General features: G+C 44.6%; 1 protein-coding gene across 6 annotated transcripts in view; it reads right to left on the bottom strand.

The window, feature by feature from the left end:
- Positions 1 to 23,843, bottom strand: part of IL1R2 (interleukin 1 receptor type 2) — a 48,720-nt gene that overhangs the window by 18,467 nt on the left and 6,410 nt on the right. The window contains exons 1-2 of one of the 6 annotated variants that reach the window (XM_037528927.2): positions 8,032 to 8,271; positions 6,159 to 6,243 (exon numbers count right to left, since the gene is read on the bottom strand). The exons of 1 other annotated variant lie outside the window; for it this stretch is intronic. Coding sequence is in view for 1 of the 5 variants with exons in the window: in XM_037528923.2 (XP_037384820.1) it covers positions 12,261 to 12,274 (14 nt within the window). In the remaining 4 variants the exon portion in view is untranslated. Of the gene's footprint in view, positions 1 to 6,158; positions 6,244 to 8,031; positions 8,272 to 12,260; positions 12,308 to 16,109; positions 16,222 to 23,843 lie in introns of those variants that run through there. 4 more of the 6 variants (XM_037528928.2, XM_037528929.2, XM_037528923.2 and 1 more) reach the window with 4 other exon arrangements.

The raw sequence follows: 23,843 nt of genomic DNA, 5'->3' as shown, positions 1-23,843 counted from the left end.
TATTGGGCCTCCCCTGGTGGCACAGTGGCTGAGCGCTGGGCTGCAAGGCTGCCTGCAGCCTCTGCAGGGCCAGTTCGCACCCCGGCTGCCAGCGAGGGTCCCACATGGCACGGCGGACCTTTCCTGCCGTGCCCGCTGCTCCCCTCAGCAGTGTACTTCATCAGTCTGCCTGTTCTGTTCCCCTCTCTGGCTCTGGTGAATTCTCTCACCCTCCCGCGCTTCTGACTATACCCAGTACTTGTATAAATAAATAAATAAATCTTTTTAAAAATTTAAATAAACCCTTTATTAGCCTTTTTGTGTGTGCCTACAGTTGAGTCTCATTTTAAATCCCTCTTAAGCGTGCGGGCGAGGACCTACAGTCAGGCTACCCCATTTCACATCAGGGTTGCCCTGTAACAGAACAAGTTAAACTTTAAGGAAATGAGGGAAGGATATTGACAGGAATGTTTTTTTCTGGACTCCCTTGATCTGAGATGCTTTCTCCTCAGTGAGACTGTAACAGGGTGGTCCCCAGGAAAACGGGCGGTTCCAGGTTCCCTAGGGTGTCCTCTCCACAGGTCTGTGCTCCAACATCCTTCATTTGCTGCGAACGGTCCCTCACACCACCCTTCTTCCCAACACTAAAATTTTCCCTTTCCGGCTGTTGTGCTCCATAGCATACATTATTCATTTTATCTTCTGTCTCTAGAATGAGGTTCTATGTCCATGGATCCTACTTTATTTTATTCATAGCTATACCTCTAACTCCAGTTTCTTGAATGAATGAAAAAATCACTAAAAGCCTATTTTACTTGTCAGGGAAGTTTTCCTTTAGTCCATTTGGATTCTTCTTTTTCATAACTGTTAACTTTCTAAGAGATAAAGAAAAACAATGCCTGAAAAGTGAATAACTTGCACAAGTTCATGAAGCATCCTGCCCCAAAGCCCCCCCAAGACTGGAGTGGCACTTGCTTCTAGCTCCTTGTTGTCCTCCACACATCACATTGCAATTGCCTGTTGTATCAACTAACCATAATCACAACAATGCTGCTTCGCAAACCACGCCCAAACCAAGAGGCTTAAAATAATCATTTATTCTGGTTCACAGATCTGTGGGTCAAGTGGAGCTTGGCTGAGCGCCAAATTAACTGGATTAGGCTTAGCTCCAAATTTCAGGTGGGATCCAAATTTGTACCATGCGTCCCTCATCCTGCCTGGACTGGTGAGCCACCTGGGAGTTGATCTTGTGTGATGGCTGTCACAAAAAATGTGGGCAAAAGCACTCAAGGCCTTGCTCAGAACCAGCTCACTCTTGTCTGCCCGCATTCCATTGGCCAAAGTAAATCATATGACCAAACCTGCCAGCAGTGGTGTGGGGAAATAACCCCCACCTCTAGTGGGAGGGGCTGCAAGGTTACACAGGCAGGGTAATGCAAGCAAACATGCTGCACAGGTGGCCACGCCTGTATTGTGTCTGACTCCCCATGGGAATGACAGCCTTGAGGAGAGAAGTCCAGTCTTATTCATTGCCCTCATGACCTAGGTGATGCCCTGCCCCAGAAAGTACCAGGGATGTTTGGCTGAAAGTCTACCAGAGTTGGGGATGATGCATGAACGCCCCCCCCAAAAAAATCCCTATCACCTCCCCTCACCTATTTCCTTGTAGGAATCTCGGTTATCCCCTGTTGCAGTACAGATATCATTGTAAATGGCTCACAAGAAATCAAGATGACTCCTAACTGGCCAGGGCAGGGTTGGCAAACTGGGGAAGTGATCCTTGAGCTGGTCAGAAACCACTTGAAGGGTGGACATAGAGCTGCCATGGGAGCTCCCCTTCTAGTGAGAAGAGGCCAGAGTTGGATAGTGAAGGACCTGAGATCTTCCCTTTAGCTGGATGTTTTGCTTCAGCTACTCTGCTTCTACATGGTCCTAGACTTCATATGTTTCTGAAATACAAATATTTCCTGTAACATTCCTTCTAACCCCCCTTGGGGTCTCCAGGCCCCCTGGTTAGTGTAAAGAGCATATCAACATCGACTGAGGTGTTTTGTCCTCTTTAAACATCTATTAGCTCATCACGTCCCCCACTGTACTAGTCTCAGGCAAAATCACTAGTTCTCTAGTAAGGACACAAAAGTAGGAGTAAATCCACTGTATATAACCAGTACCACATATTGTAATAAATGAATGATATCAGTGATGCTGCTATAGGAACTAGCCTAATAGTATGGCTACTATGCTAAATACTGAAAATTCATTGTTTCATTTTATCCCCCTGATGCAAATAGCATGTCGACTGTACAATGTCAGAAGAGATCAAAGAGATCAAAAGAGGCTAAGTAGCTTGGCTAATATCTTATAGCTAGTAAGCAAAAGTTAAAGTTTAAACTCAGGACTACTGATTCACTGATTCCAAAGTCTTTATTCTTCATAAATATACTCTCTGTGACAGATGCCTCTGGTTTCCTCATCTAATATCTGTCCTAAGTGACAGAATCCTTAACTCTTTACTAGGAACCTTATTCCGCACAGACTACATTCCTATTCTCCCTTGCAACTAGAGGTGGTCATACAATAAAATTTTGGCCAATAAAAGGTAAGTGGAAATGTTTTATGATCTTCTCAGGATGTCTATTTAAGTCCTTAAAAGACTAAAAAAAAATCTCCCGAGTTTTCCTTCCTGCTGGCTCAGTATGGCTACAGTTGCTGGGCTGTAGCTGCCATCTTGGACCACAAGGTGCTAACCATTTGTTGAAAGTGGCAGGGGGAAAAGAGAAGAAGTTTAGTCCTAGTGGGTTTCATGAAGCTGCCCTCTCATCCTGGACTACCTTCTGTTATGAGTGCTTCTTCTGCAGCACCACAAACCTAATCCCAGTTTGTGGCCTTTCTAGAGTTTATGACAAGGGGATGGGGGGTTGAGGGTGAGTTTTAGCAGGTACTATCCATATTGTTTTCTCAATACTGTGGCCATCTTTCTGATACTCACTTGTTTCAAGTAAACTGTTTCTGCTAATTGGTTCCCATTAGTCAAAGGCAAGAGGAACTGTTCATTCTGCCCTCAGATGAAAGCACCCCACCGCCACCACTGCTCATACGGGTTCATGCTTAAGCCTCAAATTACATGAAGATTTGCAATCATATCTAAAATTGCTTTTCCACCAGAGAATCAGGCTGTGTCTATTCAAGGGCAATGATAGCTGAGCTACAGAGCTGGGAGAGCCTTAAACAAATTTAGTCTCATCGTTTTCTTTTTCAGATGATGCAACTAAGTTGAACACAAGCCTTCTTTTCAAAATCACGTATCCAGTCAGGGTGAGAAGTAGAGATGTTTCAGCAGGGATCCTGTTCCAATGGAACAACATCCTAACATGTTGTCAACTTCGATAACCACTTCCCACCCACCATACCCCCACCCTCCCCAGGGTGTCCCCAGCCAAGGGAATTGTCTTGGTCTCTTTCCCTGGAATTTGTCAAAATAGCTGCTTTACTCTGACCTCTCCAGGAAATGGTTTTCAGATAATTAAACCACAAACACATAGTAGCAATCATTTCCAATCATTAAAACCTCAAAAAGGCTGGAACCAAGATTCCATAATGTGGGAAATAGTCTTTGGCAGGACTTGAGGGAAAAAAAAAATTTTTTTCAGCAAAATGCTGTTCTCCTGCCCTACTTTCTTTAAATTTATCTTTAAATTACAGACAACTTAACATTTCTACTTGAATCTGAGTTGACCCTCTTACTGGAAGGAGGAAATTTCAAGAACAGTTTGCTCCAAACATTTGAGTTACACTGCTATTCATAGTTTATTGTCAAATAGCTATGTTTCACCATAGTCAATGAAAGAAAACAGAGGAAAAGGATGAAGATCAGGGCTAGGAAAATGACAGGAGGAAAGGATGAAGAGTTGAAGGAAGGAGCAGGAATGCAGTGAGGTGGGAAGAACTGATGGTGCAACGCTGAGCCCGACAGGCAAGAGTTGCACCTGCACAGCCACAGGGAATGCTCATCTGCCTTTCACCCCCCACACCTGCCGCCTGACCATGGATGGACATCTAGCCTAAGAGTATTTCATTTAGTTCTGAAAATTCTCCAATAGACTGAAAAGTTGAAATAGTATCGACCAGTATTATTTCACCTAGATTCACTAATTACTAATATTTTGCCCCATTTTATATATATATATATATATATATATATATATATATATATATCTATCAAACTTGTAGATGTCATCACACTTTACCCATCAATACTTTAGAATCCAAATTGCTTAACAAATTGCGAACAAGTAAATAAACCATAGCTCCAGAAATAAATCTTCAGGCATTTAAAATGTATAACAATTTTTTCTATTGTGAATTTGAATATATTTGGCCTATTTTTTCTAATATGTATTTCTTAGTATTTTAGTAAGTAAAATCTGCTAGTGAGTAGATAATATGTCCATTTAAGACCTAAAAATCAAAGTCATTCTTTTTAAACCTTTTTAGAAGCCCAACAACAATAAAAGTCTAATTGTGCTGCATCCATAAGATACTCTACAGCAATGACAAAGAATCAACTGCTGTACAAGAAACACTATCAGTGAATTTCACAGAAAGGAAGTAGAGCAAGAGTATCTTGGAGATGGGATTCAACTTACATACAGAAATGTCCACAAAATCTTATGTGTAAAATTTGAGGAATTCTTACATCTGTGTGCCACCATGTACCCAGAGCAAGATAGAGAACATTCCCAGCATCCCCAAATGTCCCCTCCCAGTAAATGCTTTACCCACCACAAGATAACCACTTCATAGCCTTTAAGAATGTAAATTAGTTTGTCTATTCTTTTAAGGGTGTCCTGAAATAATGTGCTCTTCCGTGTCTGGTTTCTTTGCCACTATATTTGTGTGAGATTCACCCATGTTGTGTTGCATGATAGTACTTTATTCTTTTTTTATGCTGAGAATTTGAATACATCTGGCCTTAATTCACTGAGAAAATTAAACATTTCTGTCCCACCCTCACCTTGTTTCCTGAAGTTTCTAGAGAACTGTTCACCTATGAGTCAGTTGATACAGTCATCCAAAACACAAAAACAAGGACAGGTCTTAAATATTAACAAAGTGAGATAGCTATGTGGTTTATGCATATCACTTCATCACCTCCAATTTGTAAAACCAGATTCCTAAAAGCCTAAACATGTTTCACACACATGCTATAATACCTTCTGAAATCTGTGGGAAAATAAATATTCACATCAAACTTAGAAATGTTTTGAAATTTGAAGCTGAAGCAATATAAAAAGTATTAGAACTATCTCACTGGAATGCACAGAAGGTTAAGAGTTGAGGAGCAGGGAAGATCTTATAGGGTCAGATGCAAGAAATATATGGCCAGATTTGTGGCAGTTCTTGTTGAAAAATGTCCACAAATTATTTTTGTGGTAGAAAAGAGAGAAGCTAGCAACCCCCCCCCCTTTAAAAGGAATTCAGAGCAGTTTGGTGAGATGGTTTCTGGTCTGCTTGATCAGATCCAAATGACAGCACCTCAACATCATTGACCCTCCTGGGGCTCAGGCAGATGGAACTGCTTATTGGAGGCCCATATTTGGCAGAACTGGCATTGGGCCATATTGGGCTGAACCTCCAAGGAACATACCTGGAGAAGTTAAAACTTGGTTCCACCAAAAGCTACATACTCTGTATATTTCACTTTCTGCAACAAGTGTCCTCTCTAAGACAACCTTTTCTCTGTCAAAACTTTTGAACTTGATCAACTTCTGTCCCAAGAACAATTAACTACTGACATTTCAATAAATCAACCAATTCATCTTCCACTCACTGAAATCCACTGTTAACACTTTCTACTCCCAGTAAAGCCCAAGTCACACAGAGCCCCTCTGCAGCCTGGGCCAGCAACCAAAGAACAACCTTCACCTGCCTTCTGCTGCAGGCCCTCCCGCAGGCTAACCCACAAGATGACTTTTCTAGCCCAGAATAGTTGCCACCCTCTTCCAAAATGCCTCTCCAGTACAAATCCACCAAGCTCAAATTCTATGACTGATCTTTAAATAAGCAGAATTCGTTGCTCAGCACCACTCTAAAGGGCAAAGCTTGTGAGTCATAGAGCACATCATCCAATTACAAGCAGGAAACAATGGAAATAGATTCAGGCACATTAAGTAACTTACCCAAGGCCACAGAACTAATGGAATGATAAAGTAGGGTGCAAAGTTGAGTCTGTGCGATCCCCAGTCTTCGTACTTGTTCTCTGCTCTGTAGAAACATCAGATCCTGGAGCTTAAGTCATGAAGCTCAGCAGCCCACCCAACCAGTTTTCTTGAACCCAGTACCCTCCACAGATGGTCACAGTTACTCCTCCTCAGATGGAAACTTCCAATCTTAGAAAGTACCCACAATGAGAAACTTCACTGTCATTTTGAAATCTAAATTCACCTCCCTCTCAGCTCTACTCATTGACCAAATTCCACCTTCGGAGACAACTCAAAAGTCTACCTGGACCTTCCAAAAGACCTGGGAGTTATGTGAACAGTATCTGGATGTCAGAGCCTGACAGCAAGTGTGAGTCTGGCCTTCCTCTCATGCCAGTTGGATGATACATGAGTGGGCAGGTTTTACTGCCTCTGTAGGATTCAGCATGCCAGGTAAAGTGGCTATAGCCTGGCATATGGCACAGGAGGGTTAAATGGCATGTGACATGTAAGGAGGGCAGCACAGTGCCACAATGAGAGCACACTCACAAATGGTTGTCGTTAGCAAATTATAGAAGATCCAGAAATTCAGGGAGATAAGTAACTTCCTCAAGAACACACATCTGGATGAGCTGAGTGACAGCTCAGAGCTTCTACTGTCTACATCTGCCCAACTCCTGCTAAAGGCCCATCACTCAGCCTGAGAACTTTCTGTCATAGTCAATAAGTTAGTTAACAGTAGTTATTATGCCAGAGGTGTTTGATTTTACCTAATAAAATCAATAAACTTATATGGCCAAATGCATATTACAGAAGTATGTTTAATAACATGTAAACACAAATCACACACACACATTCAAAGCCTACCAGGGAATTCTAATACTTTCATTCACACGACAGCTTAGTGCTAAATGCAAAGAAATACGAGGCAGCTCCTGTTAAAATATGTACCGCAGAACACTTGATGGGTTGTCCACAAATTATTTTTGTGCTAGAAAAGAGTCTTAGCACACCTCTGATGGGGGCCTCCCCGTCCCAAATGCTGGCTCAGATGAAGTTAATCTGACGTCACATGTGATATATCATGTGGACGTCTGGCTCAGTTCATCTAGGTTCTTGAATTTTTGGCCCACAGCTGTTCTTTCATTGTCTTTTTGTCCTGGAAAATGTGCCTCCCTAGAATGGCTTGTTATGTGGGAGTCACAGAAGGCAGCAGCTTGCCCCAGCCCTGTGTTTGGCATGTACATTTAAGCAGATAAATGTCAAAGAAAAATGAAAGCAATTTTTATTTACACTGTGTGCGGAAATCTCTTATCACAAGAAAACACAGGCTTTAGTCCAATTTTCCACAGACGCCAAAAAAATCTCACCAGGAAAAACTTTTGTTCTACTCTGAGACTAGGGCAACTTTTCTGTTTGCAGACTTTCCCTCTCTGGTTTCTCTTAGCTTTCTGATGTCCCAACCAATTTGTTCCCTGATGGTGAGAACACCCATGAAGCCAGGTGACCTGAAATCTTGCTTCCGTTCCTGCTGCTCCAACTGATGTAGTGACAGCACTGTAGACAGTCACTAATCTCCGGTCCTAGTATACCGCGGAGCAGGATTCCACTTCCCCTGATGTGAGGCATGGCCACGCGGCTGGTTAGGGCCACAAAAAGAAAGTGAAAAGGACATGGGTCTATTCCAGAGCCACACATTGCCGAGCTGGCACTAACTTCCTACCCTCTCTTCTTCCCCTGCTACCATGAAACCTGAACCCTCCTGCTAGAAGGCTGAGCTCTGGCACCATCCATGGACTCACTTGGTCTTGCAGGCCTGTTTCTCCTTCTTTTAAGTAAGAGAAACACTTACCTCCCACTTCAGCACTGGTGTCCAGACAATCTGAGTCCAATATATGGCCTCTGTCAGTTCTCTTTTGAAAATGATCTCAAGTGGCTGTGAGGAACCATGAGTGTCTGATATAACTGACTCACGACAATTACATAGCATGAGCAAGAAATAAACTTGTGTTATATTAAACTACTAAGATGATTTAGCTTATAGTCGCAGTATAACTATACCAGAATGCACCACAAGAGAGAAGAATCAGGACATTCTATCTGCCTTCTGTTGCTGTGCAACTACCTTCTACACACTCAGTGACTTAAAACAACACCCACTTATTAGCTCACTTTGCTGTGTGTAGGATTTCTGGGCTCAACTGGATGGAGTCTCTCTACTCAGGATTTCACAGATTGATCTCAAAGCTCAGGGCCCTATGCCAAACACATGTGGCTGTGATAGAACTCAGCTTCTGAGGTCCTCACTTTCTTAATAAATCAAGGTCAATCTTAATGCAAAGAGGCCATCCATCATTTCTGTCCTGTGGTCCTCTTCACAACATGGCAGCTTGTTTCTTCAAAGCCTATGACAAAAGAAGATGCTTCTCATGGTCTTCCTTTTGACTACCTTCACGTCAACTGATGGGGACCTAAATTACACCTGCCAGATTCCTTCACCTTTGCCATTTGAGGTCATCTAATTGTGGGAGTGACAGAGCATCATATTCATATATCCCCCTCTCATTCAGGGGGAGGGGATTATTGAAGGACATGAATTCAGTGGGATCTTAGAGTTTTGCCTCCAAAAGATATTTAAGAAAACATTCCAATGCATTTAGCTCTAGAAAATTGAGGCTCCATCTAAAACTTTACATTAACTTTTTTCCTTGCTCCTAAATGAAAGAAACTTGTCTTGAATATTCTAAAGTCTTGTAACTCAAAGTATGGCCATAGCTCAGCAGCATGAACACCACTTAAAACAAATGCAAAATCTCAGCCTCTACCTCATATGAGGAAATCAGAACCATCTGCATATTATCAAATTCCTAGATGACTTGAGGGGCATTTATCTTTAGGACTGGTTTATCTTTGATTTAAGCAGTAGATGCCTACATGTAGTGAGAACAGAGATAATATTTAATCTCTGTGGTTTCTAACATTTTGCTGCCTGAACCTTATAATCTGGTGACAATGATGGTAAAGATGATGGTGGTGGTGATGCTGAGGGTGGTTAAGTTAGGCAGCACTTGAACTTTTACTGTATGCCAGGAACTGGGAAAAGTCTGGGTACGCCTAATTCTTCCAACATTTTATGAACGATCTACTATTATTTTCATTTTAGACATGAAGACCTTGAGGCTTACAGAAATTAAATAATTCCTCCAAGGAAGCACAAATACTAGTGATGGGGCCAGGATTTGACTCTTCCCCCTTAACTTTGGGGTTAGGGCACCATATTGTCAGGAATTGTCAAATCACAGACTTGGGATCATGGGTCAACTCAACTTGTGAATATGCATTATTCCTCTAGAATGTTAGCATTATTTTTCATTGAATGTCTTTTCTGAGGAAGGTGCTTATTCTGCTTGGCTCGAGGCCCTATCACTCACAGCCTCACAGACTTGACTTACTGCATTGCCCCTGAATACACTAAGCTTTGAATTCCCAATTAAGTCCAAGTATTCTTAAATTTCCTCTTATCATTTCATGAAACATTTGGGAAGCATGAATAATCTCCAGAGATTCTTAAAATCAGCAAAGAGCCCCTGCTTTCTAATCCATCCCTTTCTCCTGATGAATGAAACTAATGTCTGGAAACATCAAGTTTTATATATAAATTGCATAGGGAGTTAATACAGAGAGTTTAAATTGGGCTTTTTGGCCCATCACCTAGTGCCACAATCATTTACAGACTTCTTTCCTGTTCATACTACTGGTGAGTCAATGCCTATTTAATGAGAATCATCAAATAAAGATCAGATACAAAATACAGATTATGAAGGAAGAAATAAGTCCCTGAATAGTTTTTAAAGGGTGGGGCAGTGAGAGGGTTATGAGATGGAAGAAAGAGTGCTCTCTGCCTTGGTTATGCCTTGGCATTCCTTGGCAAGCTCTAAGAACGACTGATGCCTAGACCCCATCCCTCAAATTCCTGATATAATCTGTCCCAGATATGGGAATTCTTAAAGCTCCTGAGTGTTTCTAATACTCAGCTCAGGGCTGAACATGACTGGAACAGAGGCTCTATGGTTCAACATCACCCACATCATTGTTTTTCTTGTGGCCCCACTGGGTTTGAAAGTCCTTCAGCTGACCTCAGCAGTTCTATATCCCTTTCTTACATCTTTCTGCTTCCCTTCTCTTGCCTCCTTTAAGCAAATAACTTAAAGCAAAAAACTTAAGCAAATAACTCCTTTGTAGATGAATAACAAAATTGCTAGGCAGCTGAGGTCAAGTTTCAGACGTTAATGTATTCATGTGCTCCTGCTGGTCCTATTTCTTCATCTGTTAATTGATTATTTCTTATTTCAGGCTGCCACACCTCTGGCATTCCTGGCAAACTCAATAGAAACTCTCTGCGGGTTGTTTTGAAAGTTTCTTATCTTGAAATAATTCCTGCCTAGGTTTGTCACCGGACGCGAGCCTGCCTCTTATCTCCCAAGGAAGTGGTTCTTAGAGTGTGGTCCCGGGGCAGGCCGACACAACATCAGCATCACCTGGGAACTTAGTGGAAACCCAAGTCCTCAGGCCCCTGTTCCACACCTACTGAGTCAGAAATTCTGGGTGAATCCAACAGTCTGTGTTTGAGTAAGTCCTCCAGGTGATGCTGATGCAGACACAAGTTTGGGAGCCATTGCCAAGGGCACTGCAATAATCAATGTCCCCTGTACAGAAAGCAGGGAAAGACAACTAAATCTGTACTGCTTGCCCCACTTCTCTTGTGCCGTTGCTGGAGGCCCTCTCAGCCATCCTGGGGTGGGGAGAGGAATGGGAAGTGTGGATCTTCTGGGTCACTCAGGTGTGCATTGCTGAACAGTTGGGGTCTGGAGGTTCGGGAGGGAAGGATGACCTGCGGGCAAGGCCTGGAAGGGGCAATGGGCCTACTGGAAGCAAATGGGGCCAAGTCTATACTCACAGCTCCCCCAACCACTAACCAAGCTTTGTTTTTCGCCTTTTAGAATAACCAAAGAGACGAAAAAAATGGGAAAGTAAGATACAAATGAAATGAACAAGACTACAGTCGAGGCTTGCACATGGGACACCACCCTGAGCTGATGGAAAGAAACCCACTGTCCTCTTGGGAAGGCAGATTTGAGAGTTTGGTCAGGGGAAGGTGAACTTGGTGGGGAAGGTGGACTCTGAGAGGGAAGCCAGCAGCATCCCACCACAGATGCTGATGTGTGGGGGGACAGGTCACTCAACTGTCTAGTTTACAGAACAGGAAACAGAGAGATGATGCACCTTGACTAAGACCATACCAGGTTAGAGGCGGAGCCGAGCTGGGACCAAGAGGTAGATGACCCTGCAGGACTCAGTTTCCAGGAAAGTAAGGCCTCCAAAAGGATGCAGGATTCAAGAAAATGTCTGAGAGTAATCATGTAGGTAGTCCCCGCTTGGTAACCAGACACCACTAAATGCTTTTCATGTTTCAGATTCACCTACTCTGCCCACAATCCCATGATTCTCTTCATCAAGATCACTATTTACAGATGGGGAAAATGACGCATAAAGAGACACTCTCCCTCCCCGAAAATGAGTGACATCATACAGCTAGTAAGAGGTAGAGCTGAAACTTGAACCCTGACCCGGGAGACTTAGGGTCACACTTCACCACCTCTCTGCTTGCTACTCCTCAAAAAATTGCAAGCATTGGCACTCAGTCAACACTGAGCAAAGGTGTTAGAAAAGTCACACTGACTTTAAAAATAAAAAAAAGATGTCATGCTAAAAAATGCCAATTTCCTTCCAAAGAAGAAAACCTCTAAATTCAGCAAAAGCAAAAGTCCCATATCACAGCCTTCATTAGGTGGAGCAATCTATTTCTTCTTGGATTCTACAGGTTTTTTGGCCTATCTCTTAAAATCATCAAAGGGCCTTAGAAACCCTCTGATATGGTCCCTTTAGTGACAGAGATTTCAGGAGTGGCCCCTGAGAGTCCATCCAAGAATACATCCCAAAGGTTCTGTCTCCCAGATCTTTCTCGCTCTCCTCCCCTAGCCCACTCTCTCTCTCTCTCTCTCTCTCTCTAAAGTCTCTTACCTGCTGCTCCACATTCTTTCACCTTGTTGTTTCTGGCCTAGGGAAGGCTGCCAGGCCTGACTTTCACCTTCTGTGGAAGCTCAGAACCCGGGGCAGGGATTTATATCCTCATCGCCAGGGATTTCCTAACCAGCCTTGTGTTACTCTCTCCCACTGGGTAGCGGTGGACACACCTTTTCTCTCCTCAAAGGGGAGCTCCCTCCCAACCCCTGCTATATTGCTGGGTACGTGATCACTCAGATGAGGAAGTGGCCCAGGAAACTCTGCATAAGTTTCCCTATTTTTTTTTTTTTTTGTGTGACTCGTTAAAACTTACATACTTGCAGCTGAGAGGTTTCAAAGTGCTGTGTGTTTTGCCCAATTGTGGCCCCATTAAAAAGGAGCTTTGGGTCTTTAACCACTGGAACAGTTAGTGTTTCCCACACAGAACTCCTCTGGGATTAAAAGAAGCCTAAGATAATGAGCCTACCCCCACCCTACCCTCAGTCCTATATGATTTGTGAATGACAGGAAGAATTTGCAGTTTCTTTATGACCATTTCTAGAATTTGCCTGAGTAGTTTGTACTCTGGAAAGGGAAATTCAGTCCTAAATCATGTCTGTATATACAAAAGAAATAATTCCTAACCACCCCCCAGTTGACCCAAAGGTGATGTGGCTGGCTGGCTACTATCTCACCCTCAGAAGCGAGGCCATGGAGTTAGAGATGCTGGTGCCCAGGCTGCCACAAGATGTAACTCGGAGCCATGCAGATCTTCTGCAAGCCCCTCAGCCACAGGACCAACTTCAGCCAAGCCTTGCAGCTCACTAATTCCAAAACCCCGTCCCTGCCATCTGTCTGCCCTGGACTGGTATTTAAAGACATGTAGGTCCAGTACCCTCATTAATATGACCCGGAAACCATGTTGGGGAGGATGAGGACTTGGCTAGCACCAGCAATACCCCCAACATGGAATTTGTTCAACAAAGGGTAAATGTTACAATGTATTCATGTTTATCCCTTCTCCAGGGACTAGTTGAGGAGGGGGAGATAGTTTTGCTTTTGTTCCATAATTTTGAAGAATGAGCCATGCATTTTTAGTTAAGCCAAGTAATCTTCGATGGTATGAATTTGCCACAATAAGAAAATTTCACCATAAGCATCATCATCCCAATTATATAAATAATGGAATCCTCTTCACACCAATCCCTGCCCTTCCTACTGGAATTCTAGTCACTAAATAGCACAGAGAAGGCCACAGCTTAAAATAGCCAAAAAGAGGGCCTCCCCGGTGGCGCAGCGGTTGAGCCCTGGGTTGCAAAGCTGCCCGCAGCCTCTGCAGCGCCAGTTCGATCCCTGACTGCTCCCCGGCCACCAGAGGAGGGTCCCACATGGCACGCAGACCTCTCCTGCCGCCCGCTGCTCCCCTCACCAGTGTACTTCGGTCCTTCTGCCTGCTCTGCTCCCTGCTCTGGCTCTGGTGGATTCTCTCACCCTCCCGCGCTTCTGACTCTTCCCAGTGCTTGTATAAATAAATAAATAAATAAATCTTTAAAAAACAAAAAAAAAAGCCAAAAAGAGGTAGTTAAACCAAGCAAACTGCCTTTGGCCACTGCTGATCCTGTGATACATAAAGAGGAATTCACATAACTGCACTTCTTTCTATGGGAAATCTCAATTCACAAGAATTGATTGAATAGCCCTTTCAATACCCCACAGTTTCCCAAAAGTAAGTCCCCAAGTGTGCAGTACTCATGGACCATCCACCACCTCCCGTATATGGCTGCACTGGTCTTTCCCACCATCACCATCACATTTTGTTATATTTCTCCACCAACTGACGAGAAATAAGCAAGGCACATAATGTTCTTTAGTATCTCGAAATCTGCTGAGGTTTGAGGTGAACGTCACCCAGGATGTCTATTGCAAGGGTTGAAGCAATGAGTCTTCATTTTTCAGACCCAGAAGGATGTTCTAAAGCCTGTGCTACTTCAGAAATCAATGAAATCCTCTGAAAACTCTTGTGTCGGGCCTCCCTGGTGGCGCAAAGGGTAAAGGTGCAGACTGTGAAGCTGTCCGCAGCCTCTGCAGCACGAGTTCAATCCCCAGCCATCCAGGGAGCAATCCACATGGAGCAGCAGACCTCTCCCGACTTGCCCGCTGCTTCCCTCAGCAGTGTATTTCAGGAGATCTGCCTGTTCTGCTCCCCGCTGAGTCCCTGGTGAATCCTCTCACTCTCCCCCACATCTCTGGCCTATACCCCAGCTCTTGTATGCATAAATAAATAAATCTTTTTTTTAAAAAAAAAAAAGCATTTGATAAAAAAAAACCCTTGTGTCAAAGTCACAACCTCTTTTCCTGATGTGGGGTCTGGGAGTCAGGGAGCTTGGTGGAGAGGAAAGTGTGTGTTGGCTACTGTGTCATACATTATAAAAGCAACTATTTGTCCCTGCTTTTATAGGATAACCTTTGCAATATTGTGATTTATAAGATTATTTATTATGATTTATAAGAAAAATATTTGGCCATGCAGGTGACCAAATATATATTTTTCACCACTTATGTATTTTCCTTATATATTTGGTCTTTGTCTACATTTGCTTACCCATGTTTCCCTTGGAATTTCTTAAGCGAAGAAAACTTTAAAGGCACATCTTGCTAAATGAATGAGGTGACATTTGGAACTCCTAAGGATGAGGGTTGTTGCCAGGAGAACCAACCATGTGATTTGAAGATTGGAATTTTTGGTCCCACTCCCTGGCCTCTAGAGATAGAAGGACTAGAGGTTTAATCAATCACCAATGGCCAGTGAGTGTTACCTATGTATCTACCAGGAAGCCTCCATAAAAATTCACAAAGGATAGGACTCAGAGTTGTCGAACATGTAGAGATTATGGGAGATAGCATTCCTGGGGAGGGCATGGAAGCTCTTCACCTTTTCCCCATACCCTCCATCTGGCTGTTCCTCAGTTATATCCTTTTCTAATAAACCAGTGATTTAGGAAGTAAAATGATTCCTTAGTTATGTGAATCCATCTAGCAAAGTAATCAAGACTAAAAAGAGCTTTATGGGAACCTCTGACTTACAATCAATCAGAAAAACAAAAAAAAATACAGGTCACAACATGGACTCGCAACTGGTATCTGGTGGTGTTGTGGGGGGTGGTCCTTAAAATTTACAAGACTGATGCCCTCAAGGTTAAGATGCAGCACTATGAAGCTATCGCTAGCCACTGCAACATGAGTTTGCTCCCCAGCCAGGGAGGTGACCCACTTGGCGCAGCAGACCTCCCCTGTCTCACCTGCTACTCCCCTCAGCGGTGTAGTTCAGTAAATCTGCCTGTTCTGCTCCCCAATCTGTCTCAGATGAATCCTCTCACACCACTCAACCCATACCTCTGGCCAAAACCCCAGTTCTTATATGCATAAATAAATAAAAATAATTTTTTTTGAAGACTGACCCCTTAATCTGATGCTATTTTGTGGAATATCTAATGTTACATATTTCCAGATGGACAGTATCAGAATTAAACTAAGCTCACAAACGCCTTGCTGGTATCTGAGTGTTACTTGTTGGTGAGAAGAAGCCTCTACCTTCATCCATGCTGGAACTGGATCTACAGGAATGTGTATTCAGCCTTAATTCCAAATACTTTGTCATATTATCCCATATATCCACTCATCTTATCGGAGGTCATTAAATTGGATTCAAGATAATGTGGTCATCAAACTGGTAGGATCAATTTTAAAAACCAGACCATGTATAATTGAAAAGGCAAGAGCCTGTTCTGGTCAGCTGGACAATAACAAATATAAAGCTCTATCTTACTCATATAGGCAGAAGTCACCCCCTTCCCACAAAGAATTTACCAATTAACAAAAATTGAAAATATATTCACGGCAAATGGCCTTTAGTCTCCTCATCTGTAAAATGAGAGGGCTGAGGTAAATGAGTTCTGTGTCAGTTTCCTGTTGCCACTGCAACTAATTACAGCGGCTTAAAAGAACACAACTAGTTCTCTTAGAGTTCTGGAACTCAGAACTCCAGCATGGGTCTCAATGCACTCAAATCAAAGTGCTGGCAATGCCAATTTCTTTCTGAAGTTTCCAGGGGAAAATCCATCTTCTTACCTTTTTGAGATTCTGAATTCTGTAATCCTTGACTGCAGCCCCAAAGCATGTCACTGCTTCTCTCTCTACATCCATTATTGTCTTCTTCCATGACCTTCTTACCTTGCTCTTATAAGGACCCTTGTGACTATATTTGGGACCCACCCAAGTAATTCAGGATAATCTCTCCATCTGAAAGTCCTTGCTTAATCACCTCTGCAAAAATCCCTTTTGCCATATAAGGTAACATAATCATGGGTTGCAGAGATTGAAAACATGAGCTGTTAAGGACCATTACTCAGCCTCCTATAAATGCAAAGATTCCTTCCAGTTCTAGGAGTGTGTGCTTTATGATTGTAAATGGAACACAATTCTCTTCATGCCTAAAAAGCGCAGCCTATGCAGAGCTCTTTAGATCTACAGGAAAGAATTGATTTTAAGAGAAAATCTTACCATTGCTAGGAAAGGCTTTTTCTTTTCACCCTTTTTTCCTTTTCTTTTGCTCCCATCTCCCCACCTTGGTTTCCAGGAAGAGACACTGGGAAGGGGTGAGAGTTCCAGGAAGACCAGATACTAATAACCAGTGCCTGCTGTCCTTCCATCCTGCCCACATCACACAGAACATAGATGGGAAGAACAGGAACCTGGTTCTATCTCACACTTACACTCTGTCCCCAAGTTGTCCAGGCCCAGTCCAGTCCCAGTGCCCCAGAACTCTCTACTCCCTTCCCTTCCATGCACATGCCCAAGTTTCACTTCTGCCTTGAGACTCAGGAAGCTCCAGGAATGACCCACCTACTCTGATTTGAGGCCCATAGTCTTCCTTGCTTGTTATGGAAGCCCCAGCTTCCCTCCACCTGGCCCTTCTGTCTCTGGACCTGAGATGCACCAGCTAGGGGAATGTGGTCTGTCTGGGAGACAAATTCTAGAGTATGGCTTCACAGGGAGTGATAGGCTACTCACAGAGGGGGGGCCACTCCTGCCATGTGGGGGAGTGATGAAAGTCCCCTTTCCTTAGAACCAGAAAGGGGGAAGATTTCTTCATGCTAGAGATTTGATCTTCATTCTGTGCTAATGAGCAATGCCATGGTTATTCACCCTGCTGTTATTCTGCTTCTGAGAACCAGCTTGAGTGTCCCCACTGAGGCTAGGCAGAAAGACTGCTTGCTAATAGTCCCAGCTGCCTTATGGTCTTGTCCAAACAAAGAAGAACCCAAATCATACTGAAGTTACAGACTTAAGTTGCCCTGCCTTGATTACACATGTGGTGCTATATAACACTCAACGGCAATAGCTGCCATTGTGCTTAGACCACGCCAAACCAAAGCAGAACTCCAATTCTGTGTCAGTTTCCTGTTGCTGCTGTAACCAATTACAATGGCTTAAAAGAACACAACTAATTCTCTTACAGTTCTGGAACTCAGAATTGTATAGGTCCAGCATAGGTCTCACTGCATTAAAATCAAAATGTTGGCAATACCAAGTTCCTTCGGAAGGTTCCAAGGAGACCCCGATCTGCAGGGCTCATCAAGGCAAGGTTTACTCCACCAGGAATGGCAGGAAGAGAGGGTAGAAGCACCATGAAATACCAATTTTTGGATCCCAACCTGTAACTGACACCAGGAAGGACCCACCTACTCTGGTCCTTGTTCAGTCACCCACCTCCTAGTAGCCCTCCCATCCTATCCTCCACAGCACATTTTCCTCCTCTCAGCCTCCCACCACCCAACCACCCCCAACTTTTCCAGTCAATATCCTATTGGCTTCTCCTGGCTCCTATTAGAAATAGAAATTACAGAGTTGAATTATTGAATTGATTTTTGATTCTTAATAAAGGTGGTTAAAATAATGGTCTCTAATTAGTGGTTTCCAGAAGGGAAGGGCTAAGGGCTGGAGGTAAATCTGCATGAAGGGTACAATTGTACGATGAAGGATAAATTGGATTTTTATTGGTGAACTTAATGTAGTATACACATGTTGATTTTCAATAATGTACACCTAAATCTTATATAATGTTAAAAAGCAATATTACTTCAATGAAAAAAAAAAAGTGTGTTTTTACATTGGTCTCTACCCTAGGACTCTTCGGGAAGTGAATATACTGTTTTGTTTTGTTTTTGTTTTTTTTAATAAATCACTACTCAGTTTTTGTTTCGCAAAAACCATGCCAACCTCCCACACTACTGCTTAATCAATAATTACTATATACGGGACCCACCCAAATAATTCAGGAAATGTCCCCATCTGAAAACCCTTAACTTGAATCACCTCTGTAAAATCCCTTTTGCTTCTGGCTGTTATCTGTTGGGGTTCCAGCCACTGCAAAAATATTGAAAACATTCTAAAGAATTCTCAGTATATTAAAAAGACCCATGCTGAAACTGAATAACAAGCGTCAGATTATATTTTAAATTTTTACATTTGGGAAATAAGTGAGTTTTTTTCACATGGCCCTTGTAAGGGCAGGACAGGACCACAGTGCAGGTTTTCTGATCCCATGCAGATCGGGTAAAGGAGGAGTCAGAGTCCTCAGTAGTTTTGCAGGTTTTTTATTTGGGGTTCACCAGGCATATGGCAGGCAGGGGTGCTGGCTGGGGGCTGGGAGGCTGGCAGGCCTCCCAGCCCCCAGCAAGTCCTCACTCTATCTGGGCTCTCTGGCCAGATAGTTCTGCTGCTTCTCGGCTTCGGCTTCGGCTGCGGCGGCTGCTGGTGCTGGTGCTGGTGCTGCTGGCGTCCCCCCGTGACGCCGCCCTTAAAAGCACAGTCTTAGCTCAGCTGAATCCCATCTACCTATGCCCACACCCTATTCCAGGTGCCCACCATCAGGCATGCATTCAGGACAAGGATCCATCATCTATCCTGATGGCGGAAGGGCAGAAAAGCCTGATATTTTCTTTACCCTACAGTCCACCCCCTCAGGGTTTTCTGCCATACAGTCTATACATATATACACAATTTTCTAAGCAAACAAACAATGCAGCCATGGCCCACAAAAGCAAATACATCAAATAACAAAATACAACATAACAAAATACAACAGAACACAAATAAGTCCAGGCAGGGCACCAACCAAGTGCAAAAGACAATTATTGGTACCAGCAGATGAGCCACCAAATCTGCTGCCGAAGGCACTGCTCATACGAGGGAGGGGAAATCACACACGGCATCTGCTATAACACACCAGGAGCCGTCAGGCTTCCTGGCCTTCTCTGGCTGTAGTCTCGGCTACAAGGCACACACAGCATCCACCCCCAGGATGCACTAGCTCTGGGATTGGCAATTTTATTCTGTTGGGGGTAATCGCCAACCCTCAGGGTTTCTGTCTGCAGTCGCTCCAACACTCGGCCTTCATGGCCACCCATGCGACTCACAGACCCCTGCTCTCAAGCCAACCCACTGCACAAGCACATGGGTCGGGGATCCAAACTTTGCATTTGGCTTGGGCTCCACCCCAAGCCACATTCCCCACCCGTCCCCCAAGGACGGGCTCCTCAGCTCCTCACCCTCACTCAAGAATGAGCAGGGCATCACCCATAGGTGATTTTACGAGACTCACAGGGCTTCAGCATACCCAGGCTGCTTAACAGCCGCTTTAGGGCTTCTCAACTTAGCATCAGTACCAGCTTTTGCCACCTTAGTTGGCTTTTCTCCTCCACCTGGCCACTGGGCATACACAGGCTGCTTTTGGCCATCTAGGCCCACTGGCCACCCCCAGATTCTCAAAAAATAAACATAACCTGCTAAGGTCCTCCGCCTTCTGGCGGGATTGTCAGTCCAAAATCATCAGTTAATCAGTCTATCAGTCCATTGGCCTCTCCCTGCTTCAGCAATGGCCTGCTGCCTCAGGGGTCATTGGCTGGTCCTTTCCGGTGTCGTTGGCTGGTCCTATCCGGTGTCGTTGGCTGGTCCTATCCGGTGTCGTTGGCTGGTCCTATCCGGTGTCGTTGGCTGGTCCTTTCGGGCGTCTCCTTCACGCCAGGTCTCATCCTGTAGCTCGTGGACGTATCCATCTTCTATACCGCCATGGTGCCTCCAGCGTCGTCACAGGCAAAGTCTGTTCTCCTTAGTCCCTCCAGGTCTTCGGAGGGCTCCAATACCCGTCTGCATGGATCTTGCCGACATACGCCAATTGTAAGGGCAGGACAGGACCACAGTGCAGGTTTTCTGATCCCATGCAGATCGGGTAAAGGAGGAGTCAGAGTCCTCAGTAGTTTTGCAGGTTTTTTATTTGGGGTTCACCAGGCATATGGCAGGCAGGGGTGCTGGCTGGGGGGCTGGGAGGCTGGCAGGCCTCCCAGCCCCCAGCAAGTCCTCACTCTATCTGGGCTCTCTGGCGTTCGTTCTGCTGCTTCTCGGCTTCGGCTTCGGCTGCGGCGGCTGCTGGTGCTGGTGCTGGTGCTGCTGGCGTCCCCCCGTGACGCCGCCCTTAAAAGCACAGTCTTAGCTCAGCTGAATCCCATCTACCTATGCCCACACCCTATTCCAGGTGCCCACCATCAGGCATGCATTCAGGACAAGGATCCATCATCTATCCTGATGGCGGAAGGGCAGAAAAGCCTGATATTTTCTTTACCCTACAGCCCTCAATGCATAACTCATTTGGAGATAAAATTTTAAAGTCACCATCCACAGCCTTTTGTTATTGTGAGTCTTGAATCAAATGGCCTTTCCACAATCCAGCCACCTCCCACCCTAACCCATCTCCAACTTCCATAGTATCTCTTTCTACACAGTTCTTTCCTTGATTGGTGAGCTCTTGCTTTACTTCCTGATGATTTGTCAGTAACATAAAGACCTTCAGGCATTCTTCAGATGATACCTGAGCCTCCAACTTCTTGAAAGCAGTGATGATGCCTGAATCACCCTGCAGGGTTCCAAATACACACTTTGCCTTCTCCTTTGTATGTGGTGTTACATAAAACCCTGCTGTGCACATAACAAGCTGACCACGAGGCAGGCAAACTTCTTGCACAACTTTCACTTTGATTTGTCATCTTCAAAATACTCATTGTGGGGCCTCCCTGGTGGCGCAGGTGGTTGAGCAACGCACTGTGAAGCTGTCCGCAGCCTCTGCAGCACAGGTTCCATCCTGGCAGTCCAAGGAGAAACCCCCATGGCACGGCAGACCTCTCCTGTCTCGCCCGCTGCTCCCCTCAGTGGTGTATTTCATCAGTCTGCCTGTTGTGTTCCCCACACTGTCTCTAGTGAATCCTCTCACCCTCCCACGCATCTGGCCTGTACCCTGGTTCTTGTATCAATAAACAAATCTTTAAAAAACAAAACACCACAAAATACTCATTGTTCTCCAGGGCTGAAAGTCATGTCACAGCAGATTCAGGACCTTGGCTACATGGGCTTTGCAGATGGAGTAAAGTTCATTACAAACACCCTGCCCCGGGCTGACACTCCACAATTCACAGGAACTAATATTCAGTGTGGCTACCATGTCATCTCACTTCACCCAGTATGGCTGTAGTTTGGCCTCTCCTCCCACCCAGGGCTTGAGGAGGCCAATATAATACACTGTTGTAACTAGCGGGCCCGATAACTTCAGAAGTAGTTTCCCCAAGATATGCCACTTTGGCCTGTGAATTTGAGCTGAAGTCAATCTAGATCCTTTTATCACTTCCTTAATGAACTAGAAAAATGTAAACTGGGGGTCTTACCCAGCATTAGAGCCACTACCAAAGCAACCATTCTATTGAAGAAACTTAGCTACATGCAGAGCAAACATCTAATTATAGAGCCTCTGTGCGTCATCATGTGAGTCCCCTGCCTTTTTCTCCATGAAGTCCCAGGCCCCTACCACATTCTTCAGCACAGGATATATACCCCCGTTTTGCCTCACTATCTTCAGAATCTTCGTGTCTATATATTGATAGATTCCCCCAAACAAATTGTAAGGGCAGGAAGGACAAAGGGCAGGTTTTCTCTGATCCAGCAGACCAGACCGGGTAAAGGAGTCCTGGAGCTCTCAGTGGCTTTTGCAGGCTTTTATTGAGATTTACCTGGTACACAGCAGGCAGGTACCCTCTATCTGGATGTAGGGTAAGGAAAAACATCAGGCTTTTCTGCCCTCCCACCATCAGGATAGATGATGGATCCTTGCGGTCCTGAATGCATGCCTGAGGGCGGGCACCTGGAGTAGGGTGTGGGCATAGGTAGATGGGATTCACCTGGGCTGAGACTGGGCTTTTAAGGACGGCGTCACAGGGATGCCAGCAGAAGCCAAAAGAGAAGCTGTGATTGAAGCAAAGAAGCAGAAGCAGAAATCACTGGAGAGCCCAGATAGAGTGAGGATTTGCTGGGGGCTGGGAGGCCTGCCAGCCTCCCGGCCCCCCAGCACTCCTGCCTGATGTCTACCGGGTAAATCCCAATGAAAAACCTGCAAAACCACTGAGGGCTCTGACTCCTCCTTTACCCAGTCTGCTGGATATTAGAAAACCTGCTCTGTGTCCAGTCCAGCCACAACACTGGCCTCTCCGGCGTTCTCTCTCAGCTTCTGTTCTGCTTGTCTGCTTCTTTCTCGGCTTCTACTGGCATCCCCATGAAGCCCCTAAAAGCCCAGTCTTAGCCCAGGTGAATCCCATCTACCTATGCCCACACCCCACTCCAGGTACCCGCCATCAGGCATGCATTCGGGACCACAGGGTTCCGTCATCTCTCCTGATGGCGGGAGGGCAGAAAAGCCTGATACTTTTTACCTTACCCTACAAAATGTAACTAATTTTTTTTTCTACTAATCTGTCTTATTTTAGTTTGAATACTTGACCAGCTGAGAAGAATTTTGAGGGTTGGAGGAAATATCCCCTTCTCCTCCACAACAGCAATGCATATTTTATGGATTAGATAGTGTTTTTAAGAAAGAGTCTTTAAAATGGATCAGTGGGGAACATCCTTGTGATGTCTTCCCAGCTCAGAGCCAACAACCCCCCACTTCTCTATGAACCACCTTGTATCAACCATTTCTTTTATTAACCATTGTGGTATTCTGATGCTTTGACAGCTCTGGCCTTGAAGAACCCTCCCAAACTAGCCAAGTCCTAGAGACAGTAAATCACTTGCCTACAAACATGTCCTCAAATGCAAGCCAGCCAACTCAGAGCTTACACCCCAACTACCTCTTTCATGGACCTCTCCTGCTTGGGGACACCATACCCAGCCCTGATCACCCCAAGGTCAGTTACCAGGCAACAGGTGCCCTAAAGCCTACTGAAATTATTCAAACTAACCAATCCTAAACCCGCTAACCTAACCTTTCCCATTCATTCCTGCAGAAACCACAAAAAGACAGTCTCCCCTTTAGGTTCCTACAGGAAGAAAAAGCAGTAAAAAAAATTCCAAGTCTGATTCAGAGTACGGGTAACATAAAAATAAGAGGTGAAGCTAAGTTTGCTGGGCTAGATCAAAATCAGTGTCACAGAACAGCTGAGCCTTCAGGGGCCAACCCTCAGGACCTAATCAGGTCAACTAGGAGGATCTGGCTTGATCCAC

Source organism: Talpa occidentalis, unplaced genomic scaffold (assembly GCF_014898055.3).
Source record: "Talpa occidentalis isolate TD23 unplaced genomic scaffold, MPIMG_talOcc4v2.1 talOcc4.5, whole genome shotgun sequence".
Lineage (NCBI taxonomy): Eukaryota > Metazoa > Chordata > Mammalia > Eulipotyphla > Talpidae > Talpa > Talpa occidentalis.
The sequence above is the reverse complement of the archived record's forward strand: the minus strand, read 5'-3'. Positions and strand labels throughout refer to the sequence as shown.